Source organism: Rhamphochromis longiceps, linkage group LG23 (assembly GCF_057381845.1).
Source record: "Rhamphochromis longiceps isolate RC_006_pf linkage group LG23, R_longiceps_female_GT1.1, whole genome shotgun sequence".
Taxonomy (NCBI): Eukaryota; Metazoa; Chordata; class Actinopteri; order Cichliformes; family Cichlidae; genus Rhamphochromis; species Rhamphochromis longiceps.
Genome location: NC_140578.1, coordinates 22,860,981 through 22,882,947, shown reverse-complemented (window position 1 = coordinate 22,882,947; position 21,967 = coordinate 22,860,981). Strand labels below are relative to the sequence as shown.

Below are 21,967 nucleotides of genomic sequence, written 5' to 3'. Positions count from 1 at the left end.
CAAGGCCAGTGTGGAGCTAGAAATAAAACTAAGGATGGAAAAAAGAAATGTAACAAATATCATCAATTCAAACACTTTAAAAACTAATTACATATAATTATATAATGAATATACAGGGAGTGCAGAATTATTAGGCAAGTTGTATTTTTGAGGAATAATGTTATTATTGAACAACAACCATGTTCTCAATGAACCCAAAAAACTCATTAATATCAAAGCTGAATGTTTTTGGAAGTAGTTTTTAGTTTGTTTTTAGTTTTAGCTATTTTAGGGGGATATCTCTGTGTGCAGGTGACTATTACTGTGCATAATTATTAGGCAACTTAACAAAAAACAAATATATACCCATTTCAATTATTTATTTTTACCAGTGACACCAATATAACATCTCCACATTCACCAATATACATTTCTGACATTCAAAAACAAAACAAAAACAAATCAGCGACCAATATAGCCACCTTTCTTTGCAAGGACACTCAAAAGCCTGCCATCCATGGGTTCTGTCAGTGTTTTGATCTGTTCACCATCAACATTGCGTGCAGCAGCAACCACAGCCTCCCAGACACTGTTCAGAGAGGTGTACTGTTTTCCCTCCTTGTAAATCTCACATTTGATGATGGACCACAGGTTCTCAATGGGGTTCAGATCAGGTGAACAAGGAGGCCATGTCATTAGTTTTTCTTCTTTTATACCCTTTCTTGCCAGCCACGCTGTGGAGTACTTGGACACGTGTGATGGAGCATTGTCCTGCATGAAAATCATGTTTTTCTTGAAGGATGCAGACTTCTTCCTGTACCACTGCTTGAAGAAGGTGTCTTCCAGAAACTGGCAGTAGGACTGGGAGTTGAGCTTGACTCCATCCTCAACCCGAAAAGGCCCCACAAGCTCATCTTTGATGATACCAGCCCAAACCAGTACTCCACCTCCACCTTGCTGGCGTCTGAGTCGGACTGGAGCTCTCTGCCCTTTACCAATCCAGCCACGGGCCCATCCATCTGGCCCATCAAGACTCACTCTCATGTCATCAGTCCATAAAACCTTAGAAAAACCAGTCTTGAGATATTTCTTGGCCCAGTCTTGACGTTTCAGCTTGTGTGTCTTGTTCAGTGGTGGTCGTCTTTCAGCCTTTCTTACCTTGGCCATGTCTCTGAGTATTGCACACCTTGTGCTTTTGGGCACTCCAGTGATGTTGCAGCTCTGAAATATGGCCAAACTGGTGGCAAGTGGCATCTTGGCAGCTGCACGCTTGACTTTTCTCAGTTCATGGGCAGTTATTTTGCGCCTTGGTTTTTCCACACGCTTCTTGCGACCCTGTTGACTATTTTGAATGAAACGCTTGATTGTTCGATGATCACGCTTCAGAAGCTTTGCAGTTTTGAGACTGCTGCATCCCTCTGCAAGATATCTCACTATTTTTGACTTTTCTGAGCCTGTCAAGTCCTTCTTTTGACCCATTTTGCCAAAGGAAAGGACGTTGCCTAATAATTATGCACACCTGATATAGGGTGACAGTTGGCTGCCTCTCACTGAGCCTGGTTCTGCCGGAGGTTTCTTCCTGTTAAAAGGGAGTTTTTCCTTCCCACCATCACCAAGTGATTGCTTGTAGTGGTTTGTTTGATTGTTTGGGATTTCTCTGTATTCTTGTAGGATCTTTACCTTACAATATAAAGCGCCTCGAGTCAACAGTTACTGTGATTTTGCTCAGATAAAGTGAGACAAGTTTATATAAATAAAACTGAATTGAAATGAACTGAATTTAATGTATATTATTGTGAAAAGTGTCATTTATGTACGGTTTTCCCTGTCACAAGTCTTGTAGTTTTAGTACTTTCATATCAATTGTCCCGCATGTGAAATTGCGCTGTACACACATAAAGATTAACACTCTTCCACTTACACCGACCTTTCCCCCGTCTGCGTTGTATTCTTTCTCATCGCCGTCCAGCAGTCGGGCTAGGCCGAAGTCGGTGATCTTGATGTGATTGGGAGACTTTACCAGCACGTTCCGAGCTGCCAGGTCCCTGTGGACCAGCCTCCTCTCCTCCAGGTACATCATTCCCTGAGACAGAGAGAGAAAGAGTTGACTGCGAATCCTCTCATGAAGTCATTCATCATTTTAAATTTCAAGACTGAAGCAGTCTGAGATCGGTGATGTGGCAAATGTCAGCACTAACATAAAATTATTGTCATAATTGTCATTGTCATTAACTGCACATCCAAGCAGACATTTAGACTCAATCATTCATTGTTAGCACTTCTCATATACATGACTCAAAGAGATGGAGACTCCAAGTCGGCTTTTATAGCATTTCAGAGATGTCAGTTTTTTGGCGCAGACGATCTGCCTGTCAGAGTCCAAAAACAAAACTCAACATTTCTCAGTCTAAAATTTCCCAAACTGTGAGCACTCATATGACAGTGATGTCACCACAGATTTGTGGTTAGAGAACATTGAATTGTTGATATTCATGGCCACTGAGTCAATGATGACACACATTTTAAACGTAGAAGCTGTAAACGCCAGAGACCTTATAAGAAAGAGAGATGTGCTCAGTGGAAACCTTAATAGAAACATATAACAGAATCCAGTAAATGCAAAAATGGCAACAAACAGCAAATAACTAACTTAGCTGGAGTATAGTTTCACGACATTTATAACTATTTGGTGGCATCCACTGCTGTGCAAAAGTCTTGAGCTGCCTCTCATGTCTTTATATTTTGCAAGGGAATGGGAAAGAGGTGCAGTGTTTTATTGAAACATTTGAAAACGCACATGTAAATACAGTAAATAAGGCAAAAACAGAGTTTGTACAATCATAACGAGCTTGAAAGTCAATATTTGGTGTGACCACTTTTATTCTTCAGCACAGTCTGAACTCTCTTAGGCAGCTTTCTTGTCATTTCTTTAATTCGTCTTCAGGAATAGTTCTCCAGGCTTCTTGAAGGACACTCAAAGCTCTTCTTTTGGTGTTTCTGCATTTTGTTCTGTTCTCTGTCAATGTGATCCCACACTGCTTCAATAATGATGAGATCCGGGCTCTGGGGAGGCCAATCCGAGACTGATGTGGTTGCCTGTGTTCCACAGTTTCCTTAGATAGTCAGGTCTGGACTCAAAATGAGTGAAAAAGCAGCCAATGTCCAAAGAAAAACTTTGATACCCTACAAAAATTACAAGAAAGCTGTTTTGAAGCAGCAAAACATAAAGAAACGAGGGGTCGCTCAAGATATTTCTATCTTCTCGTTTTGATAGTAACAAATATGTGAATAAAAGATGAATGCATGGAGTTTTTCATTATGAATGGTGTGACGTCAGCAATACTGATTGACCTCTTAATGAAGTCATAGAGTTGTTTAATGGCGAGCATGCGTAGAAGAAGTGTGACCTGAAAAAGCTTCAAAAGCCAATTTTTTCAGGAAGAATACCCATTTTTAAAAGTTATTTCTGTCACATTAGACTGGTGGCTTTATACAGTTTTTATGCCCCGATGATAACAGAAAAGCTCTTTCCATATTCATTTTGACAGTGGATTTAAAATAAGAGCCCCGAAGCACTACCGAAATGACTGCCAGGTGGAGAAATTTCCTTCTAGAAGCTCTTTGACATTCACAATATATTGTTAAAAAAACAAAAACAGGTGCTGGCTTTGTACCGAAGTGTGCAACATCAGTACCTACGTCTTGTAACGCGTCCAAGTCAAATGCAATCTTGTTCACTCATAACTGACACGTCGCCTTGGTGTCCTCAGTAATTGGGGCCATTTTCAAGATGGCTGGGCAGGGAGAACAATGGATGCCCTGCTGATTTGTTAACGTTGATTATGAACACCTGATGAGCAAAGCGAGTAAGGGGAAAAACAACAAAGCTTAGACTGGAGACAACTTTGCTTTGCGGCCCTAATTTGTTGCTCAATGGGCTGGACGGAGCAGCGGCTCTTTGACAGTCGCACAAAAACCCATTTGTGGCTGTGCAAGCGCACGCATGGACACACGTGAAGTCAAGCAGAGAATGCCAGACACACGCAAACAGGCACGTCTTATCATGCATGTGTGAGCACAAACACTCACTCTTCTCCTGTCTTGTGCAGTCATATCTGAAGAAAACTGCCAGATGAACAGGTAGACGGGCGAGGCTGGGCCAGCTGAAGCATTATTACTCTGGATGTTAAACAAGTGGATGCCATTTTGCAGGCGGATCAATGAAAACACCTTGGTGGTCATTATGGTCAGCGCACAATGAGGAATTCAAACCACGGCTCACGCATCCACTGGTGCGAGAGAATCATTGCCCATTTGAAATGCTTACTATGAAAATACAGTATATGCCTGTGTGTTCGTGGACACGCGGGCACATATCGAGGAACACTGTGTTGAAATGTTCACCGTGGCGAGCCGCCGCACGCCTCCTCCTCCCAGACGAATGTGAGGATAAATCGATCGCTCCAACGTCTGGCTCGCTGGTAGCTGAGTTCTCATCCATCATCCGCTGGTCTCGGGGAGACAGATGTGTAGAAACACATATGCACACGCACTCACACTGACAGTGACCACCCAGAGACCACCACCTACACGCAAAAGCAAGCGATATTTCACCACGGTGCCCAGCTCCTCGTGAAACGCATCCATCGGCCAGTTTGCATGTCTCTCACTTGCTTTCTCCGTTATCTCCCAGTTCAGGACACTTCCTACTTGTATTTCCTGTCTCCCTTTTTCTACATCTGTGGCTTTCCTCTCTAATATGAAGACAATGTGTCCTGACTAGGCAATGAGCACCCCTCTTTTACTGAAAGTGTATTTAAAATAGATTACTTCGGGGGGGGGGGTCGGGCAGGCGATCAATAACAATGCTGATTACAATAAGCCAGAAGACGACCGACTTCGGGCGTATTTATCCCGTCTGTTGACGTCGAGAGAAATTAGGAATCAATGGCCCACACAGTCCATTAATACACTTCGACTTAAAGTGACAGGGCAATGAGGGGAGGCCATCGCACTGACGGGGAACGTAGAGCAGCTCAAGGAGCCAATTAATTTTCAGCCACCCTGGGCAATAAACAGCAGCGTCCCGGGGGGAGGGACGTTGGGGGCAGCCAGCGTTTCAGGTCGAGAGGGTCCGTCTGCCAGTGGACAGTTTAAGACTTTCAATCAAGACCCGAGTCCTGAGTCATGGAGCATAATAAAGAAATAAAAGGGTGATTAGATCATTAGAGATGATTGAAAAGATACGTGGATTACGTGATTTTTTTTGGTATTGAGAGAACAGCGTGTCATGGTTGGCTGTGTGGCAGGCGTGCAAGCAGGAGTGGTGGATCCAAAATGCAGGACTCAGACACAGAAGTTCAACTTAAAGCGCCGCTTTATTGCTGGAAACCCTCTTACTAACTAAAGGCATCAAAAGACAAACAAAAACGCTGGTGGACTAAAACACTGAAGCAGAAAACACTGAACTGGAACTGGAAACAAAACACTGGTAACACGGAGGCAAAACACACACAGCTTGTTGAGGGTACGACGCAACACTGACTCAGAGAAACACAGGGACTAAATACACTGGGAAGTAACGAGGAGAATGAGACACAGAAGGAGAGCACAGCTGGGGGAAATTAGAACTGACGAGACAAGCAAAGCAGGACACATTCACATAAGACACGGACCTTCAAAGTAAAACAGGAAGGATCACACAGACGCGAACTTGACACAGTGGAGACAGCAACTAAGAAACACAAAGACATAAACCATAAGGCAGAGGACTCTAAGAACCGAGAGACACAGAGGGGAAATCAAACATGCAGACACAGACTTACACAGAACAGAGGGGACATAGAGAAACATGAAGGGCAAGGGATCGAAACTAGAAACTCACACCAAGTACAATAATACAAAAATCACAAAGAACTAAAACGCTGGGTCAGGAGACCCAGGACCCTGACAGTACCCTCCCCCCAAGGGCTGGCTCCCGACAGCCCAACACAAGAAAACGAAAAAAAACCCAAAAACCGCCCAAAACAGAAAACAACCCGACCAGGGCGGGCGGCGGGGGCCCAGGAAGGAGGGCACGAAACAAAAACACCAAAGCACAAGAAAGCCCCAAAACAAAACACGAGCCCAGAAAAAAGAACAATGCAGGGGGCTGGCCAGGGGGCCGACAGCACAGGAGTCCAAACAGGTCAGGGGGCCGGCTGTGCGGAAGCCAACGGCGGCGATGAAGGAGACGACGGAGCAGTGCAGGGGGCCGACCGCGCGGAAGGCAGCGGCGGCGACGAAGGAGACGACGGAGCAGTTCAGGGGGCCGGCCGCGCGGAAGGCAGCGGCGGCGCCCCAGTGTCAAGCGTACTGGCTGAGGCCCGGTGGGCACAGGACCAGGCGGGGCAGGACCAGGCGGGGCACAGGCAGAAGCTGGACCAGGCGTGGATGAAGACACGGAGGCTGGGCCTGGCGAGGCTGAAGGCTCTGATGAGGCTGGGCCTGGCGAGGCTGAAGACACGGAGGCTGGACCAGACGAGGCCGAAGGCTCTGATGAGGCTGGACCAGACGAGGCTGAAGGCTCTGATGGAGCTGGACCAGGCGAAGCACAGGCTGAAGCCGGACCAGGCGAGGACGAAGACTCGGATGAAGCCGGACCAGGCGAGGACGAAGACGAAGACTCGGATGAAGCCGGACCAGGCGACGACGAGGCGGCCGCAGGTGGCGGCTGGACAGGCTCCTCGGGCCCTCCAGCTGACGCGGCGTGAGGCTGAACGGGCCCCTCGGACCCTCCAGCGGAGACAGGAGGCTGAACGGGCCCCTCGGACCCTCCAGCCGACGAGGCATGAGGCTGGTGTGGTTCTCCGGAACCACCAGCTGACGAGGAGGGCTGCTGGACGGGCTCCTCGGGCCCCCCAGCTGAAACAGGAGACAAAGGCCGGAGCGGTCCCTTGGACCCTCCAGCGGAAACAGGAAACAAAGGCCGGAGCGGTCCGTCGGACCCTCCAGCGGAGACACGAGACGAAGGCCGGAGCGGTCCCTCGGACCCTCCAGCGGAGACACGAGACGAAGGCTGGACGGGCCCCTTGGACCCTCCAGCAGAAGCCATCACAAAGCCAGCAGGCATGGAGTCCACTGGCAGACATGAAGGAAATGGGTGCTGTGCTGAGCACTGGCCCTGCTCAGACAGCACTGACACGGGGCACTTCCCAGGTGGCTGCTTAAACTCCAGGGGTCCAGCATCAGCTGAGGACTGGGACCTAGCCTCTGGGGAAGCCCTGGAGCGGCAAACAGTGCCAATGGCGGCTGAACCATGAAAAGCACCTTGAGTAGGACTTAGGCTTTCTCCCTGCATGGAGTGAACGAGTGGAACCGGTAATGCTGGAGCCAGAGCTACTGGGGCCTGCGCTACAGGCGGCACTGGAGCTACTGGGGCCTGTGCTACAGGCGGCACTGGAGCTACTGGGGCCTGCACTACAGGCGGCACTGGAGCAACTGCTGTAATCAAACCTATACTGAAAAAGGACAATCTTGACAAGACACAAATGAACAACTACAGGCCGATCTCAAATCTCCCGTTTTTAAGTAAGATCATTGAAAAAGCAGTTTCTCAACAGCTCAGTTACTTCTTAAAACAGAATAATTGCTACGATGCCTTCCAGTCAGGTTTTAGACAGAACCACAGCACTGAAACTGCTCTGACCAAAGTGTTTAATGACATATGTCTGAATACAGACAGTGGAAAAATGTCAGTCCTAGTTTTACTGGATCTCAGTGCAGCATTTGATACAGTTGACCACAACATATTACTCAAACGACTGGAGAACTGGACAGGTCTTTCAGGAACTGTACTAAACTGGTTCAAAACATACTTAGAAAACAGGAAATACTTTGTATCAATAGGTAACTTCACATCTGAGCAGACAAGTATCACATGTGGAGTTCCCCAAGGTTCCATCTTGGGACCCCTTCTGTTTAACATCTACATGCTCCCACTGGCACAGATTATAAACAACAACAAAATAAACTATCACAGCTATGCAGATGACACACAAATATATATCACAATGTCACCAGGAGACCGAGGCCCTGTACAGGCTCTTGGTAAATGCATTGAGGAAATCAATGACTGGTTGTGCCACAATTTTCTCCAGCTAAACAAAAACAAAACTGAGGTAATAGTCTTTGGCGCCAAAGAAAAACGATTACAGGTCACCAGAGAACTTCAATCTATACATCTAAAAACCACAAACCAGGCGAGAAATTTGGGTGTAGTGATGGATGCAGACCTAAACTTAGAAAAACACATTAAGACAATAACAAAGTCAGCTTACTATCACCTCAAGAATATATCAAGGATAAAAGATCTGATGTCTCAACAGGACCTGGAAAAACTAGTCCATGCATTCATCTTTAGTAGGCTTGATTACTGTAACAGCATCTTTACAGGTCTACCTAAAAAAAATCAGTCAGACAACTACAGCTCATTCAGAACTCTGCTGCTCGAGTCCTCACTAAGACCAAAAACGTGGACCACATCAGTCCAGCTCTGAGGTCCTTACACTGGCTGCCTGTCCGTCAGAGGATAGACTTTAAAGTTCTGATGCTGGCCTATAAAGCTCTGAATGGTTTAGGACCAAAATACATCAATGACCTCCTGACCCAGTATGAACCTTCCAGATCCCTCAGGTCATCTGGATCCGGTCTTTTATCAGTTCCCAGAGTCAGAACCAGACACGGAGAAGCTGCATTCAGCTTTTATGCTCCTTATATCTGGAACAAACTCCCAGAAAGCCTCAGATCAGCTGAAACACTCAGTTTATTTAAATCCAGGTTGAAGACTCACCTGTTCTCAGCTGCATTTGAATAAAGCACCAAATCCACACTTTAAGCTTAAATTTCAAAACTTACATTTAACTACTGATTTTATCTACTGTTCTGATTTTATCTGTTTTGATTTTATATACTGTTTTGTTTGTTTGTTTGTTTGTTAATTAGTTAGTTTATTTGCTTGTTTTAATCAATTTTAAATCATGCTTTTTATTTGTTCTTGTTTCTAATGTCTCTGTAAAGCACTTTGAATCACCTTGTTGTTAAATTGTGCTATACAAATAAACTTGCCTTGCCTTACTGGGGCCTGCGCTACAGGCGGCACTGGAGCTACTGGAGACTGAGCTGAGGGTGGCACTGGAGACTGGGCTGAGGGTGGCACTGGAGACTGGGCTGAGGGTGGCACTGGAGACTGGGCTGAGGGTGGCACTGGAGACTGGGCTGAGAGTGGCTGCGGGGGAGCTAACTGGGCTGAGAGTGGCTGCGGGGGAGCTAACTGGGCTGAGAGTGGCTGCGGGGGAGCTAACTGGGCTGAGAGTGGCTGCGGGGGAGCTAACTGGGCTGAGAGTGGCTGCGGGGGAGCTAACTGGGCTGAGAGTGGCTGCGGGGGAGCTAACTGGGCTGAGAGTGGCTGCGGGGGAGCTAACTGGGCTGAGAGTGGCTGCGGGGGAGCTAACTGGGCTGAGAGTGGCTGCTGAGCAGGTGACACTGGGAGCTGAGCTGCTGGAGACACAGGTGACACTGGTGTACTGGGGTGAAGGCAACGAGGATGCAGTCCCTCTCTTAAGGGAGGATGGAATGATTTAGTGATAAAGCTTGATGGGAACAGATGCTGATGCTGAGAATACCAGGCAGCGAGGGCTTCCAGGAGGGTAGCTGACTCTACCTTGCCTGGACCGCCCATGCCAAACAGTTCGAAGCAAATCCTGGCTCTCAGCGCTGTTATTAATTGTTTTAATCCGTTAATGTCCAAAAAACCAGCTGTGCAGAGGGTGGAAGACAAAAAGTTGTCGAAAAAGACCACCTGAAGGAGTCTCTTGGGGGTGTCCTCAGCGTGGATTACCTCCCGGCAGTAATTCCACAACTGCGCGAGATACTGAGACCGTGAGTCCGCAGGATCCATTTGATGGTTGCGTCGTTCTGTCATGGTTGGCTGTGTGGCAGGCGTGCAAGCAGGAGTGGTGGATCCAAAATGCAGGACTCAGACACAGAAGTTCAACTTAAAGCGCAGCTTTATTGCTGGAAACCCTCTTACTAACTAAAGGCATCAAAAGACAAACAAAAACGCTGGTGGACTAAAACACTGAAGCAGAAAACACTGAACTGGAAACAAAACACTGGTAACACGGAGGCAAAACACACACAGCTTGTTGAGGGTACGACGCAACACTGACTCAGAGAAACACAGGGACTAAATACACTGGGAAGTAACGAGGAGAATGAGACACAGAAGGAGAGCACAGCTGGGGGAAATTAGAACTGACGAGACAAGCAAAGCAGGACACATTCACATAAGACACGGACCTTCAAAGTAAAACAGGAAGGATCACACAGAGACGCGAACTTGACACAGTGGAGACAGCAACTAAGAAACACAGAGACATAAACCATAAGGCAGAGGACTCTAAGAACCGAGAGACACAGAGGGGAAATCAAACATGCAGACACAGACTTACACAGAACAGAGGGGACATAGAGAAACATGAAGGGCAAGGGATCGAAACTAGAAACTCACACCAAGTACAATAATACAAAAATCACAAAGAACTAAAACGCTGGGTCAGGAGACCCAGGACCCTGACACAGCGGTCTTTTCATGCTCCCTGAACTGTACACGGTGAAGATGGTTCCTGTGACCTCTTGAAGAACTTGTTTGGTTTAATACATCATTTAACGAAGGTGCTTACTGCACAACTGGTAAGCCAGACAATTAAGCATTGATACCATCACAACTAGTCACCAGAAATACCAGATGAACTAATTATTCATAATTATTCATATAGTCTTAAGATCTAACACAATCTTGTGATTTTTAAATCACGAATGAACTTTGATTAACCCCAGTTGATTACTGTTGAATTAAGAAATCACTTAATAAGAACCCGTTTGACATTCTCAAAAAGTACAACATCATGCCACAAGAAACAGCAGAGAAACAATTTCACTGAGGTCGATCAGTCTTGAAAGTGTTAAAAAAAATTCTTAGGGACTCCAGTGAACCACGATCAGAGCCGTTATCCACACATGGAGAAAACTTGGAACAGCCTTCTCAGGAGTGACAGGAAGCTAGCATTTATCCACTCAACTAGAATAGCACATAACCATGTTCAGTTAACCTGAAACACATTAAATGCTAACAATGCTAAAGTTAGTGCCACTTGACATTCTGTTGAAGAGTCACACTTTGGTGCTGGTTTATCTCGCTGGCAACTAATACGCTGTAAGCTCAATGCAGCAGCTTGGGTTTGAATCTGCCTTGAAGTCATCTTTTCTTTTTCTCTCCACTTTCCTATTGCAGTAAAGGCTAAAATGCCACACTTGGAGCTACATTTAAAATATGATTGCTTTTAAATGGCTATTAAATACACAAGCAATATTCAGACCAGCAATTTTTTACCATAGTCATTAAACTGCTGTTTGTTGAGAGTTTTCTGGGTGTCTTTGGACTTTTGGATGATCAGTCTGATTATTAGTTGGCTTTGGGTCCCGCATCTTAAGAAGTTGGATTTAAGGTGAATGATAACAATAACATTTAACATAAACTCTACAATAAGCAAAACTGAAGAAATTACAAAATGAGTTCGGTGTTTGATTTCTGTGGTTTGGTTCAGTCGTTCCCTGAGCTTAAACAAGCTGATGTGAGATGTAACGGGCAGGTCAAGCAGTGTGGTAGGCGGCTTTAGCTGAACTGCAAGGAAAAGGGCGTATAGAGCTTGGCAGCACTGCAGGATTTCACTGCCTTAAATCCCTTAAAAGAGTTTGCAACACTTCCTGCACATAATACATCTTGCCTTATGTGGTACCAGCCTCAGCTGTGCCTCAGAAACTGCCTGTTTTCATTGAAATTGTCGATCCCCCACATCGTTTGCTTTGAACATCTCCTCAGAGCAAAGTAGTTTGGTTCTTCTATAAATGTGAGGGAAGATGATATGAATTCTTTTCAGATTTTAACTGACAGATTACATCAGAAAACATTTGTGTCTCCTAGCATTTTTCAGGATCTGCAGGAACCCCAGAACAGCTTGAAGAAACAGCAGATGAGTAAAGTACCTGTCTATGTGCCCAAAAGGCAAAATCGCTTTGTTCTCTCTCTGTCAGCCATTATTTTTCTGTGGCAAAAAGCAAAGCTGTCGGCGTCAGAAGAAGAGCTACATTTGGCACCGTGCGTCACTCCAAACCTCCCACCGGGCCGATGCACTCAAAGTTCAAAGTAAATGTTTACGGCTGACCTTTGAAGGAAAGATGATGATGCTCAGGCTGATGTAGATAAATAGAGAGAAGATGCAGTTTGCCTGTGAGTTTTCTAACAAGTAACGAATGACATGCTACACCTCCCAATATGTAACTTTATCAGTTTTTGATATAAGTAAAGGTAAAAAAGGGCTCTTGTGGACTAAGTGCATTTTAAAGTCAGTTTTATCATGAGAACCGATAATGAAGTTGAAAAAAATATAAGGTGGTGGTGAGCATGCAAACATTTCAAGGACATTTGGTAACATTCACTCATATGTTGGATGTAGAATGACCCCAAGTTACTGAAGCTAAATGAAAAAAGGAGCTGAAATACAAATACAGTGATTCACACTGAAGCTAGAAGAGGGACAGACGTGAATCCTCTGTATTTGCTCATCTCATTTCATTTAAATGGCAAGTCAGCTTTCTCATTGTGTAACACAATTTCGCTGTTAATGTTGACACTGGGGCACAACTGGATGAATGGTCACTGTGAACAGCAGCAGCTCATTTGAATACGTCTGTCCAATTCAGGCAAAGCCACAGTTTCCGGACAACATGTGCTTGAACCGTATATGAAAGGTCCCGCTGAGCATGTTCACTGCAGCTTTCCCCCGCCTCCCAGCAGCAAGGTTAAGGGCCTAACATCCTTGCTGCTAATCCCAGATGACACCGGGGGTATGTTTGAAGCCCTCTGAGCATGAAGTGCTGCTATAGCAGTTTGAAATAATTTTACTTTTTTTTTTTGTCTGCCAAAAACATTTACTCTGTGTAACTTTTCAATAGCTGTTTTGCAAAGACCTTTGTAAAAGTCAGGATGTGCTTTGGGACGTTGGCATGGTCAGCCGTGGTCTACTGTCTGTGCATACACTGGCAAAACACCAGTTATTAATGCACTATATATATCCAAGTCATACACAACTACTTTTTTTTGACTGCAGATGAAAAAAGTAAGCGAGTATGACTCTTTAAAAATTACAAAAATGGTGTAAAAGAAAAAAAAATCACATATGATTTGATTGGCTGGCGGGTATTCAGCTGTTCAAATGCTACCAGTTGATGACACACAGCTCTATGAAGGTATTAAACACTGTCCATTTTATTGGTTCCTCTGCACACGTAAACTCAGGCAACGAACTATGTGGACTCACAGGCCACTTTATTAGAAAATGACACCTGTTCAACTGCGCATTGATTCAAATATTTAGTCAGCCAATCACACGGCAGCAGTTTATTGCATTTATGCTTTTGAATGCATGTTGAACCTCGAAGCAGATGAACTACAGCAGCAGAGGACCACACTGGGTGGCACTCCTGTCAGCTAAGAAAAGGAAACTGAGGCTATGATTCACACAGATTTACCAAAATTGGGTCGATCCTACCTTGTATCAAGTGTATCAAGTACCAGTGCTGTGTTAGCAATATAATGTAGTTCTTTATCTCCTAGATGCAGTTTGCATTTCCCCCTTTTTTCGTGCTCTTGTTCTTTAAATCAATATAAATAAAAATAACATCCATATCGCCAGACATGAAAAGCTGCACACTGCTCTGCTATTTTTCTCCTCCCTGCATAGGAACCCAAAACTCAGCCTGTCCTCCCATCGCGCAGATAACTGAGGAACCTCACCGAACACTCCTTAAGAGGCTTTAGGAAATAGAAAAAAAACACCCTCAATGTATTTCTCATGTACTAATATGGAAACATGGTGGATTGTGATGTAAAGTTGAGGATTTTAACAGGGAAGTCTGTGGGGCCTGACTTGTTCTTGGCACTTCCACATTGTCTTTCAGCTTTGTACAGTGTGTTAGACCTTGAGGTGCCAGTGGGTCTTATGGAGTAGCTGTAAATGTAAATGCCAATGATCATGGACTGATTCTTACATAGCACTTTTCTACTCTCCCGGAGCACCCAAAGCACTTTATACAACATTCTTCATTCACACAAGCACTTTTTTTCCTACGCAGAAGTGCATAGGAAACATTCACACATTAACATTTACACACATTCATGCTCTGATGGATGCATCGGAGAGCAACACGGGGTTAGTATCTTGCCCAAGGCAGGTAGACGGCCTACTATACCTGGTGAGCTAATGTTAACATGATTGCCTGTAGCTAACCCACAGAAACGGTACAAATGCCTCATGTTGCTTCACCCATCAACTCTTAAAGCCACGACCTAAACTCACTCATATCACTACGTTTGAGTTCACCGCAGCTTTATCAGAGCTGGATGTGTCGGCTGAAAGGTGACGAGTAATTGCGGCACAAAAGCTGTGTAATTAACAACTTTAAACAGTGTTTAGTCAGCTATTTAAACTTTGCTTTAGCTATTCTAATGTCACTTAATAGACTGGGCAGAGGAATGCTTCTTCTTGTCATAGCTGTCTTTACCTCTGACTCATCCTTTTTATGTTTCCACTTACTGAGTGAGCTGCGTTGGAATAAAATATGCAGACCTTTTCTCATATTTTACACCACTTGCTTCAGTTTTTGTTCTATATAGAGAAGAAAAAGGTCAGAAATCTGAACTAATATGCAAGATAGAAGGGAATGAATGTTTCCTTGTTGTTTTGTTAAGTGTTCGTTAAATAGCTTGTGAAAGCAGAGGGATTTATTGTGAATAGTTTATCCTTTTTCTGACCTGGTATAGGGCTAGCAAGTGGGATAAAATCTCATTTTTAAACAGCACCGAAGGTCTTTTTCACCTCCGCGGGCTCCTGAATTGCTTACAGGGGCTAAAAGTCTTCCAAAGCACGCAACAGACGAGGTCACGGCTGGTCGGCAACCCATTAGCACCTCCTATCTAACAGGAAGAAAAGAAGAAGGAAGATCTGAGTCTTCGGTAATGTAGAAAAACAAGCGCATGAAAAAAAAAGGGAGTGGAGTGGAGGAGTAACTGCAGGGAGCGGTGCACCTCAGCAGTGGTGCTGCAGAATAACAGATGCTGGGCATAAAGGAGAGCAGCTGGAAGGTAAGAGGAGAAAGAGGAGGATGGACACGGTGGACTACAACAGGTAATATCCAAGTCAAGTCAGCAGATCCAGTTTTTGCTGAATTATTACCAATGTGCGGCAGTTTCAATGGGGACTCTCAGCAGTTAAATAGCTTTAATGATCCAATTCTCAGGTAGAAACACGTGCACCGACTCCCTGGACTTCACTTTATTTGGGAATTCATGTTAAGAAAGGCTAAAAGAAAAAATTCCAAGGAACCAAAAGGTGATGTGTCTGTTTCCAGAGGGAGTGATAAGAGCACCGCATGTGGTGCACCCCCCTTCCACCACCACCCATCTCCCATCCAGAAAAAAATGAAAATAAAAAAAATCCAGCCGCCCCACAGAAAGGGTGAGGAGGCAGCAACAATATGAGCAATATGGAACTGTCCACACGCCGGGAACTGGGACCAGTGCGATAAGGAGCATGCACAATGGCTCCGCTCAGGTGGCGCAGGTGGTCGTCTGTCATGCGCTGTGTGCTGAGCTGGAGATAGAATGGAAGGCCTTCCCACAGAGCTGGCAGTCTCCAAAGCATGTGTGTGAAAAAGACCTCGCTGTGCGCTTGTGTGGGAGCGAGGGAAAATAGATGGGAGTGAGAGTGAGCCAGTCTCTTCAATTGAGAGCGCATAACAAATTCAAATTTTATTCTGAAATGCTGTTACAGAAAGTTGAGTCAAATTTGTTCCCCAAAGAAGAGATTATATGCGTAAAAAGTAGCATTCTGTTTGAATTACCCTCGCACCGTCGCCGGATGGTTTGGATGGCTAATGAACGATGCAGGTGAATGTGGCATAGCGGGACATATGTAACGACGGCTAAGCGGCGGCGCAGCACGCCGGGTGTGGGCCCATTTACTCCGCATTCAGCCATTCTGGTTTCACAAAGCAGGAGAAACTGTAGCTATCTATCAAGCAGAGCTGCTGATCTGTGCGTCTGTGTGCACAAAGGGTATGGTGGCACTGGGGTGCAAAACATGACAACTAAAGACAAAGAGTAACATTTCTAGATTGGCAGCATCTTTGCAATGGTCCTGGGCTTTTGTGTTGCAATGATACGCTTTAGTTCTGTTGTATTATACGATTTCAGGTTCCTCTTTTGTAACTTTCTGTTTGGATTGCTTTGCTTTTGATTGTCTTAAGGTTGTAACTCCAGCTTCTTATATTTTTTTGTTTTAGCTTTGACTCTTCATGGCGCAGATTCAACCAGGTGCTGGAAACACTCCTCAGAGATCTTGGTCCATGTTGACATGACAGTGTCAAACAGTACAGTGAACTCATTGTTATGTTCAAGAAACCAGTTTAAGATGATTTCAGCTTTGTGACATGTGTGCTGACCTGCTAGAAATAGCCATCAGAAGATGGTTCATTGTGGTCATAAAGGGATGGACATGGTCAGCAACAATACTCAATACTAAGTGGGCTATGGTGTTTAAACGATACTCAGTTGGCGCTCAAGGGCCCAAAGTGTGCCAAGAAACCCTCCTCCACACCATTAAACTACCAGCAGACTGAACCATTGATACAAAACAGGATGGATCCATGTTTTCATGCTGATTATGCTAAATCTCAACCCAGCCATTTATGCCACCAAATTTGGTGGCATAAATCAAGACTCATCAGACTGTGCAGCAGTTCTCCAGTTATCTATTATAAAGTCTGGTGAGCCTGTATGAATTATAGATAAAGTTTCCTGTTCTTAGCTGAAGGGAGTGGGACCTGGTGAGATGCTCTTCTGCACACCGTGGTAGTAAAGACTTACTTACTTTTGCCTTATCAGCTTGGAACAGTCTGACCATTCTCCTCTGACATCTGACATCAACAAAAGCATTTTCATGTAGAGAACAGCTGCTCACTGGATATTTTGTCTTTTTCAGACGATCTGTACTCTTCTAGCAGAAGCCTATCTCAGCTACCAAGGGTGAGAGAAAGGGTACATCCTATACAGGTCTCCAGTCTCTTGCAGGACTAACACAGAAACAGAGACAGCCAACCATTCACACTCACGTTCCTATGGGCAATTTAAATTCACCAATTAGCATAACTCTACTAACTGCATGTTTTTGGACTATGGGAGGTACCTGGAGAGGACAACATGCAAACTCCAAACTGAAAGGCCAGATGGTGGATTCAAATCCAGGTTAACCGCTGTGCTGTCGCGCTGCCTCACAGTATTTTTCAAACCATTCTCTGTTAACCTTAGAGATGGCTGTGTGAGAAAATCCCAGTAGGATCAGCAGATTCTGAAATACTCAGAACAGCCGATCTGGCATCAACAACCATGATGATCAGTTCAAAAGTGTGTTGTCTCGACCATAATCTTGTCTTGGATAAGTAGATATCTGTGTTAGCAAGTGGTTGAACATGCATAACTAATAAAGTGGCTGGTGAGTGTGTAGTCATGTTCTTGCTTTGTTTTTCTCCGACCATCTGATGCGTTCTCTAGTTTAGTTCTCTTGTTGTTTTTGATCTCTAGTTGTTTTCTCTGCTCTCTAGGAAAGTTTCACTTTTGGGTTTTGTTGTTACAAGTAACTAACTTCATAATGCTAAATAAACCTCACATTTTGTTTCTTTACAGATTTCTACATCAGTATTTGGATGATGATGCAAGAACATTTAAGTTGTTGCATTTATGCTAACTGTTCTGTTTTCTGGTAGCTTTTAAGCTTTGGTAATCCATTTTTTTGTTTGTTGGCATCCATCCATCATCATACTTTTATTAAACACTTTCTATTTGTGTCAGATATTTAAAATGTTTCTATGATTTCTTGTATTTTGCAGCTCAGGGCCACCGTACGCAGGTAAGACAGAGCACGTAAAAGCAAACCCCTCAGTGGGAGGGAACAATGTCAGAACTTATCAGCGCTTGTTGTCTTCCTCCTTCCTTTCTTAATTATATCTTTCCTCAAGAGAGGGAACCAAAGGTAAAAATATCTAAGCTCCGTTGCCATGATCTCAACTCCCCTGTGGGACAGAGAGATCCCTCCAAAATGTCACTGTGCAGGCAATAACAGACCGCTGCTGGCGAATTTACACGAGCAAATGTCAATAATTTTTTTTGGCTTCTGCAACGGAATTAAAAGGAAGATTTTTTTCCCCCTTTCAGTGCGATGAATTTCATCTCTCCTGAGGAAATACGGGTAATATATACCGTAGCGTAAAGCTGCAGAAACATGGAAGTTCGAGTAAAATTTAAATAAAACCCTCCTGCTTCAGCTGCAACAAAAGATGACATTTTCAGCCATGTAACTAAATGTCCTTGTGGGGGTGACGGTGCTATCCAAGCATCAATTAACAGCACTCAAGTGAGATCCTGTGAAGTTTAGGATGGCCTGCGGGCAGCCGAGAGGACGGTAATGATGGGTTTCATCAGCAGCTCAGCGGCCTCGTGACTTCGACAGGTGAAGCGGACAGAAAGGAAGAGAGAAAGCAAACAGGAGGAGAAGAGGGGGAAAAAAAAGAACAATGAGGACATCTGATCCTGATTTGAATCAGCTGAGCACCAAGCCATACACTCACACAGTCCAGCGTTCACAGTAATGCCTGTAATTTGTCTGCTGCTCGCTGTGACACTGAGAAGTTATAATTTTTAATCACAGAGGGTAATTATCTCGGTGAGAAGCTGACAGACTATTCTGCCCACTGGCTACTTTTCATACGGGAAAGGGGACACTTTACTGTTGACATTGCACGCATGCACACAAATAAGTAACAAAAATGCTTTAATTTCAGCACGCCGTTTCATCCCGTTTGTTTGTAATAAGGCTGCTCGTAGCAAAGAAAATGAAATCCTGATTGCACGAAATTGATTCACAGAGCAACCTGGCAGAATCGTTTATGCTTGTTTTGTTAAAATGACATGTTTAGGACTCCATAATAAGTACAGAAGAAAGTTGTTTCTTGTTTGCAGCCATTTCAGAAAGGCACGGTTATGAAGTGTTTGTCGGAGAATCCCTGCGAATTTCCACCTGCCGCCATTCATCTGCATGCGTGCGGACGTCTGTGTCTAATGAGTCTCGGTTCCAGGCATTGTGAGTAATCGGGATGTATGGTAAGAGGTGACCGATCCAATCAGGCCTTCCTACCAGTGGATCTGGCAGTCAAATCCCTCCTCTTATGCATCCTTGAGCACTGCTGATCCTTACAGATAATTAGAAAGACCCAAGAGGCTTATCTCTCCGCCGCCCGTTCCACTCATCACCTCATACTCTTCCTCTGCGGTCTTCCCCCGCCCTGTTTCCTCATTTTGTTGCATCAGCAGGGACATGTGCGTCCTCCTGGGGACCGGCTGGTGTGTGTGTGAAAGAATTTGAGAATGTGTTTGCGTTGGAGGAAAACACATCACTTGGTTTGGTTTTTGTTTCTTATCATAAAAGATAGTATTATGGGTTGTTTGGTAATCATGGCGTGATGTGGCTCCCGACAAGCTCTCAGATGCAAAGAATTGTGGGACTGCATTATTAATGAAGCCCCGGGGAAATAAAGAGCTGAACATGGATCACTACCATATAGCCTGCTGACAGTAATAAATTCACTATAACTTTATATAATGTGTTTTTAGTGGAAAATATAGACTAAAAGGAATTCATCAATCATTTGGCTTACGTGCTAAAATATATGATATCCTCCTTTGGTGTGAAGGATTTTAAAATGTGCTATTTTCACTGCTAGAGCTGGCATCCAGTGACAATTTGTCATATCTGGATTCGGAAAAAAAAAAGCTTTAGAAAGTGCTCAAATCTGTTTAAGCAGTTTGTTTGGAGGGACACTTGAATGGATGTGGAATAAAAACCTGCTGACATCAAAAATAGAGTGTTAAAAATGAATGTCACCACTTGTAGTATAACATATTTTGGAAACAGCATTGTTTTTTTACAGCAAGTAGTGCCCATATCTTGGACAAGAGGGTTGAGTGAAGTTTTCAGCCAATGCCCAGCAGCTTGGCTGTCAAGGAGCATTTTGCAAATTTAAACACAAAACAAAATATGTTATTTGTCATATAAGTGATTTAAAATGCTCCAAAGCGAAACCACACTTCAAAGTGACTTGAATGGAGGTTTTAAGATCCTAGTAAGTCACAGAGGTCAAGAAACAAGCTGTCAACCGTCTGAAAAATGGCAAATGGGCTGATACTTGCATAGCACTCGTCTACTCTGAGCACTCAGAGAACTTTCTACTACAAGTCTTATTCACCCAATCACACCCTGGCTAAGATTCACACTCCGATGGATGCGCTTGGGATAACTTGGGGGTTATTTTGACACACAGACTGGAGGATCAGGGAGCGAACCACCAACCTTTTAATTGGTCGACACCCCACTCTACCTCTGGATCTACAGCCAGCAGTTGGCTAGTTGTTGGTCGTGGTTGTTGGCTGTCTGTTAAATCCATTCCTGCAGTCATACAAGCACTCAGTGACCCCCTGGTACCCTCTGATTACTGTGGAAAGATCTGTATTCCCTGAATGGTTCTTGAGTGGTTGCTACCAACCGCTAGGTGAAAAGTGGTTGCAAAGAGGTTTACCCCCTCATGATTGGTTTGTTTGCTATCCGGTTGCTGCAGTCATTGAAACACCCACACGTCTGCAAGCTAACTGCCTACAGAGCAGCAGTGAAAAGGATCTTCAAAAAGCTTGTTGATTTTACTTTTACGTTTTAATACCAATCGGCAAGTAGATGACCAATACTTGCAGACAAGATGCAGACAAGTCAGCATCTTCCATGCAAACAGCATTTGACTATGCGAATCAGTTAGAGACCAAACAAACTGCAGTTTTGGCTCACCTTTTTAGGCCAAGAAGTTGCCACATTTCAAGCTCAGCCACTTCTGATTTCATAGATATCAGAACATTAGCAACAGTAGAGACATAACAGGGTTGAAGTTAGTAAGCTTTTTTAAATCTGCACATTAAAATCATGTTTCTCCGCTTCCCTGACATACACCACGCGTGTACTAGTTTCTGCTTATGTTCAACATGCCAGTGATGAACACACGCACGTGGAAAAACATGTTTCACCTCCTGGCTGTATTAGATTTGCTCATCAGATGTTAACAGGAATTTAAATGGACATTGTTGACAGGAATCATGCTACTCTTCAGTTCGTAATTGCTTTTCAGTGCACAGTGAAACATTTTCATCACTCTGTGGTTAATTGCTTCCGCTGCAGCGGCTTTTATTCCCAGCTAAAGGACGCCAATGGGGAGAGATATCTGGTGTGTAAACTAAAAGGTGTTGCTGTTAATTAATAATGTATTATATTTTAAACATGAGACCTGAAAATGAGCATTCTGAGGAAGGTGACACACTTGGTCAAAATGAAGGTAATTCCTCAGTGGTTATTATAACATCTTTGACAAACCTACTGCATTATTTTAAGGGTCCAAATACTGAGTGTATTAAAAAACCACAGCAGAACTGTGTAGTTATTCACATAAACGGCTGTGCTTTTACTAGCACATTGTGTAAGCATAACTCTCAGAAGATGCTTGATGACTATCTTTTGGGGTTTTCTGAGTCTGCTCAGACTGTTATCTTCACCAGACCCCGGCAGGCAGTTGGCTGTAGTAGTTTCAATGACGGCTAAAGAGAGATTTAAGATCTGTGAGGGAACTCTATACAAGAGAACAAACCCTGCACTGGAGGATTTTTCGGGTATCACGGCACTACAGAGAGAAATCAAAGACATCTTTGTACACCAAACCAACTGCTCAACTTAAACATTTATAT

At 44.3% G+C, this 21,967-nt stretch overlaps 1 protein-coding gene across 3 annotated transcripts in view; it reads right to left on the bottom strand.

Annotated features, from left to right (window-relative positions):
- The window catches only part of LOC146641949 (receptor tyrosine-protein kinase erbB-4-like), a 381,415-nt gene that overhangs the window by 25,120 nt on the left and 334,328 nt on the right, over window positions 1-21,967 (bottom strand). For 2 of the 3 annotated variants that reach the window (XM_085399432.1, XM_085399433.1), the window contains exon 21: window positions 1,901-2,062. In XM_085399432.1, the coding sequence (XP_085255558.1) occupies window positions 1,901-2,062 (162 nt within the window). The remainder of the gene's footprint in view (window positions 1-1,900; window positions 2,063-21,967) is intronic. The other variant, XM_085399434.1, reaches the window with a different exon arrangement.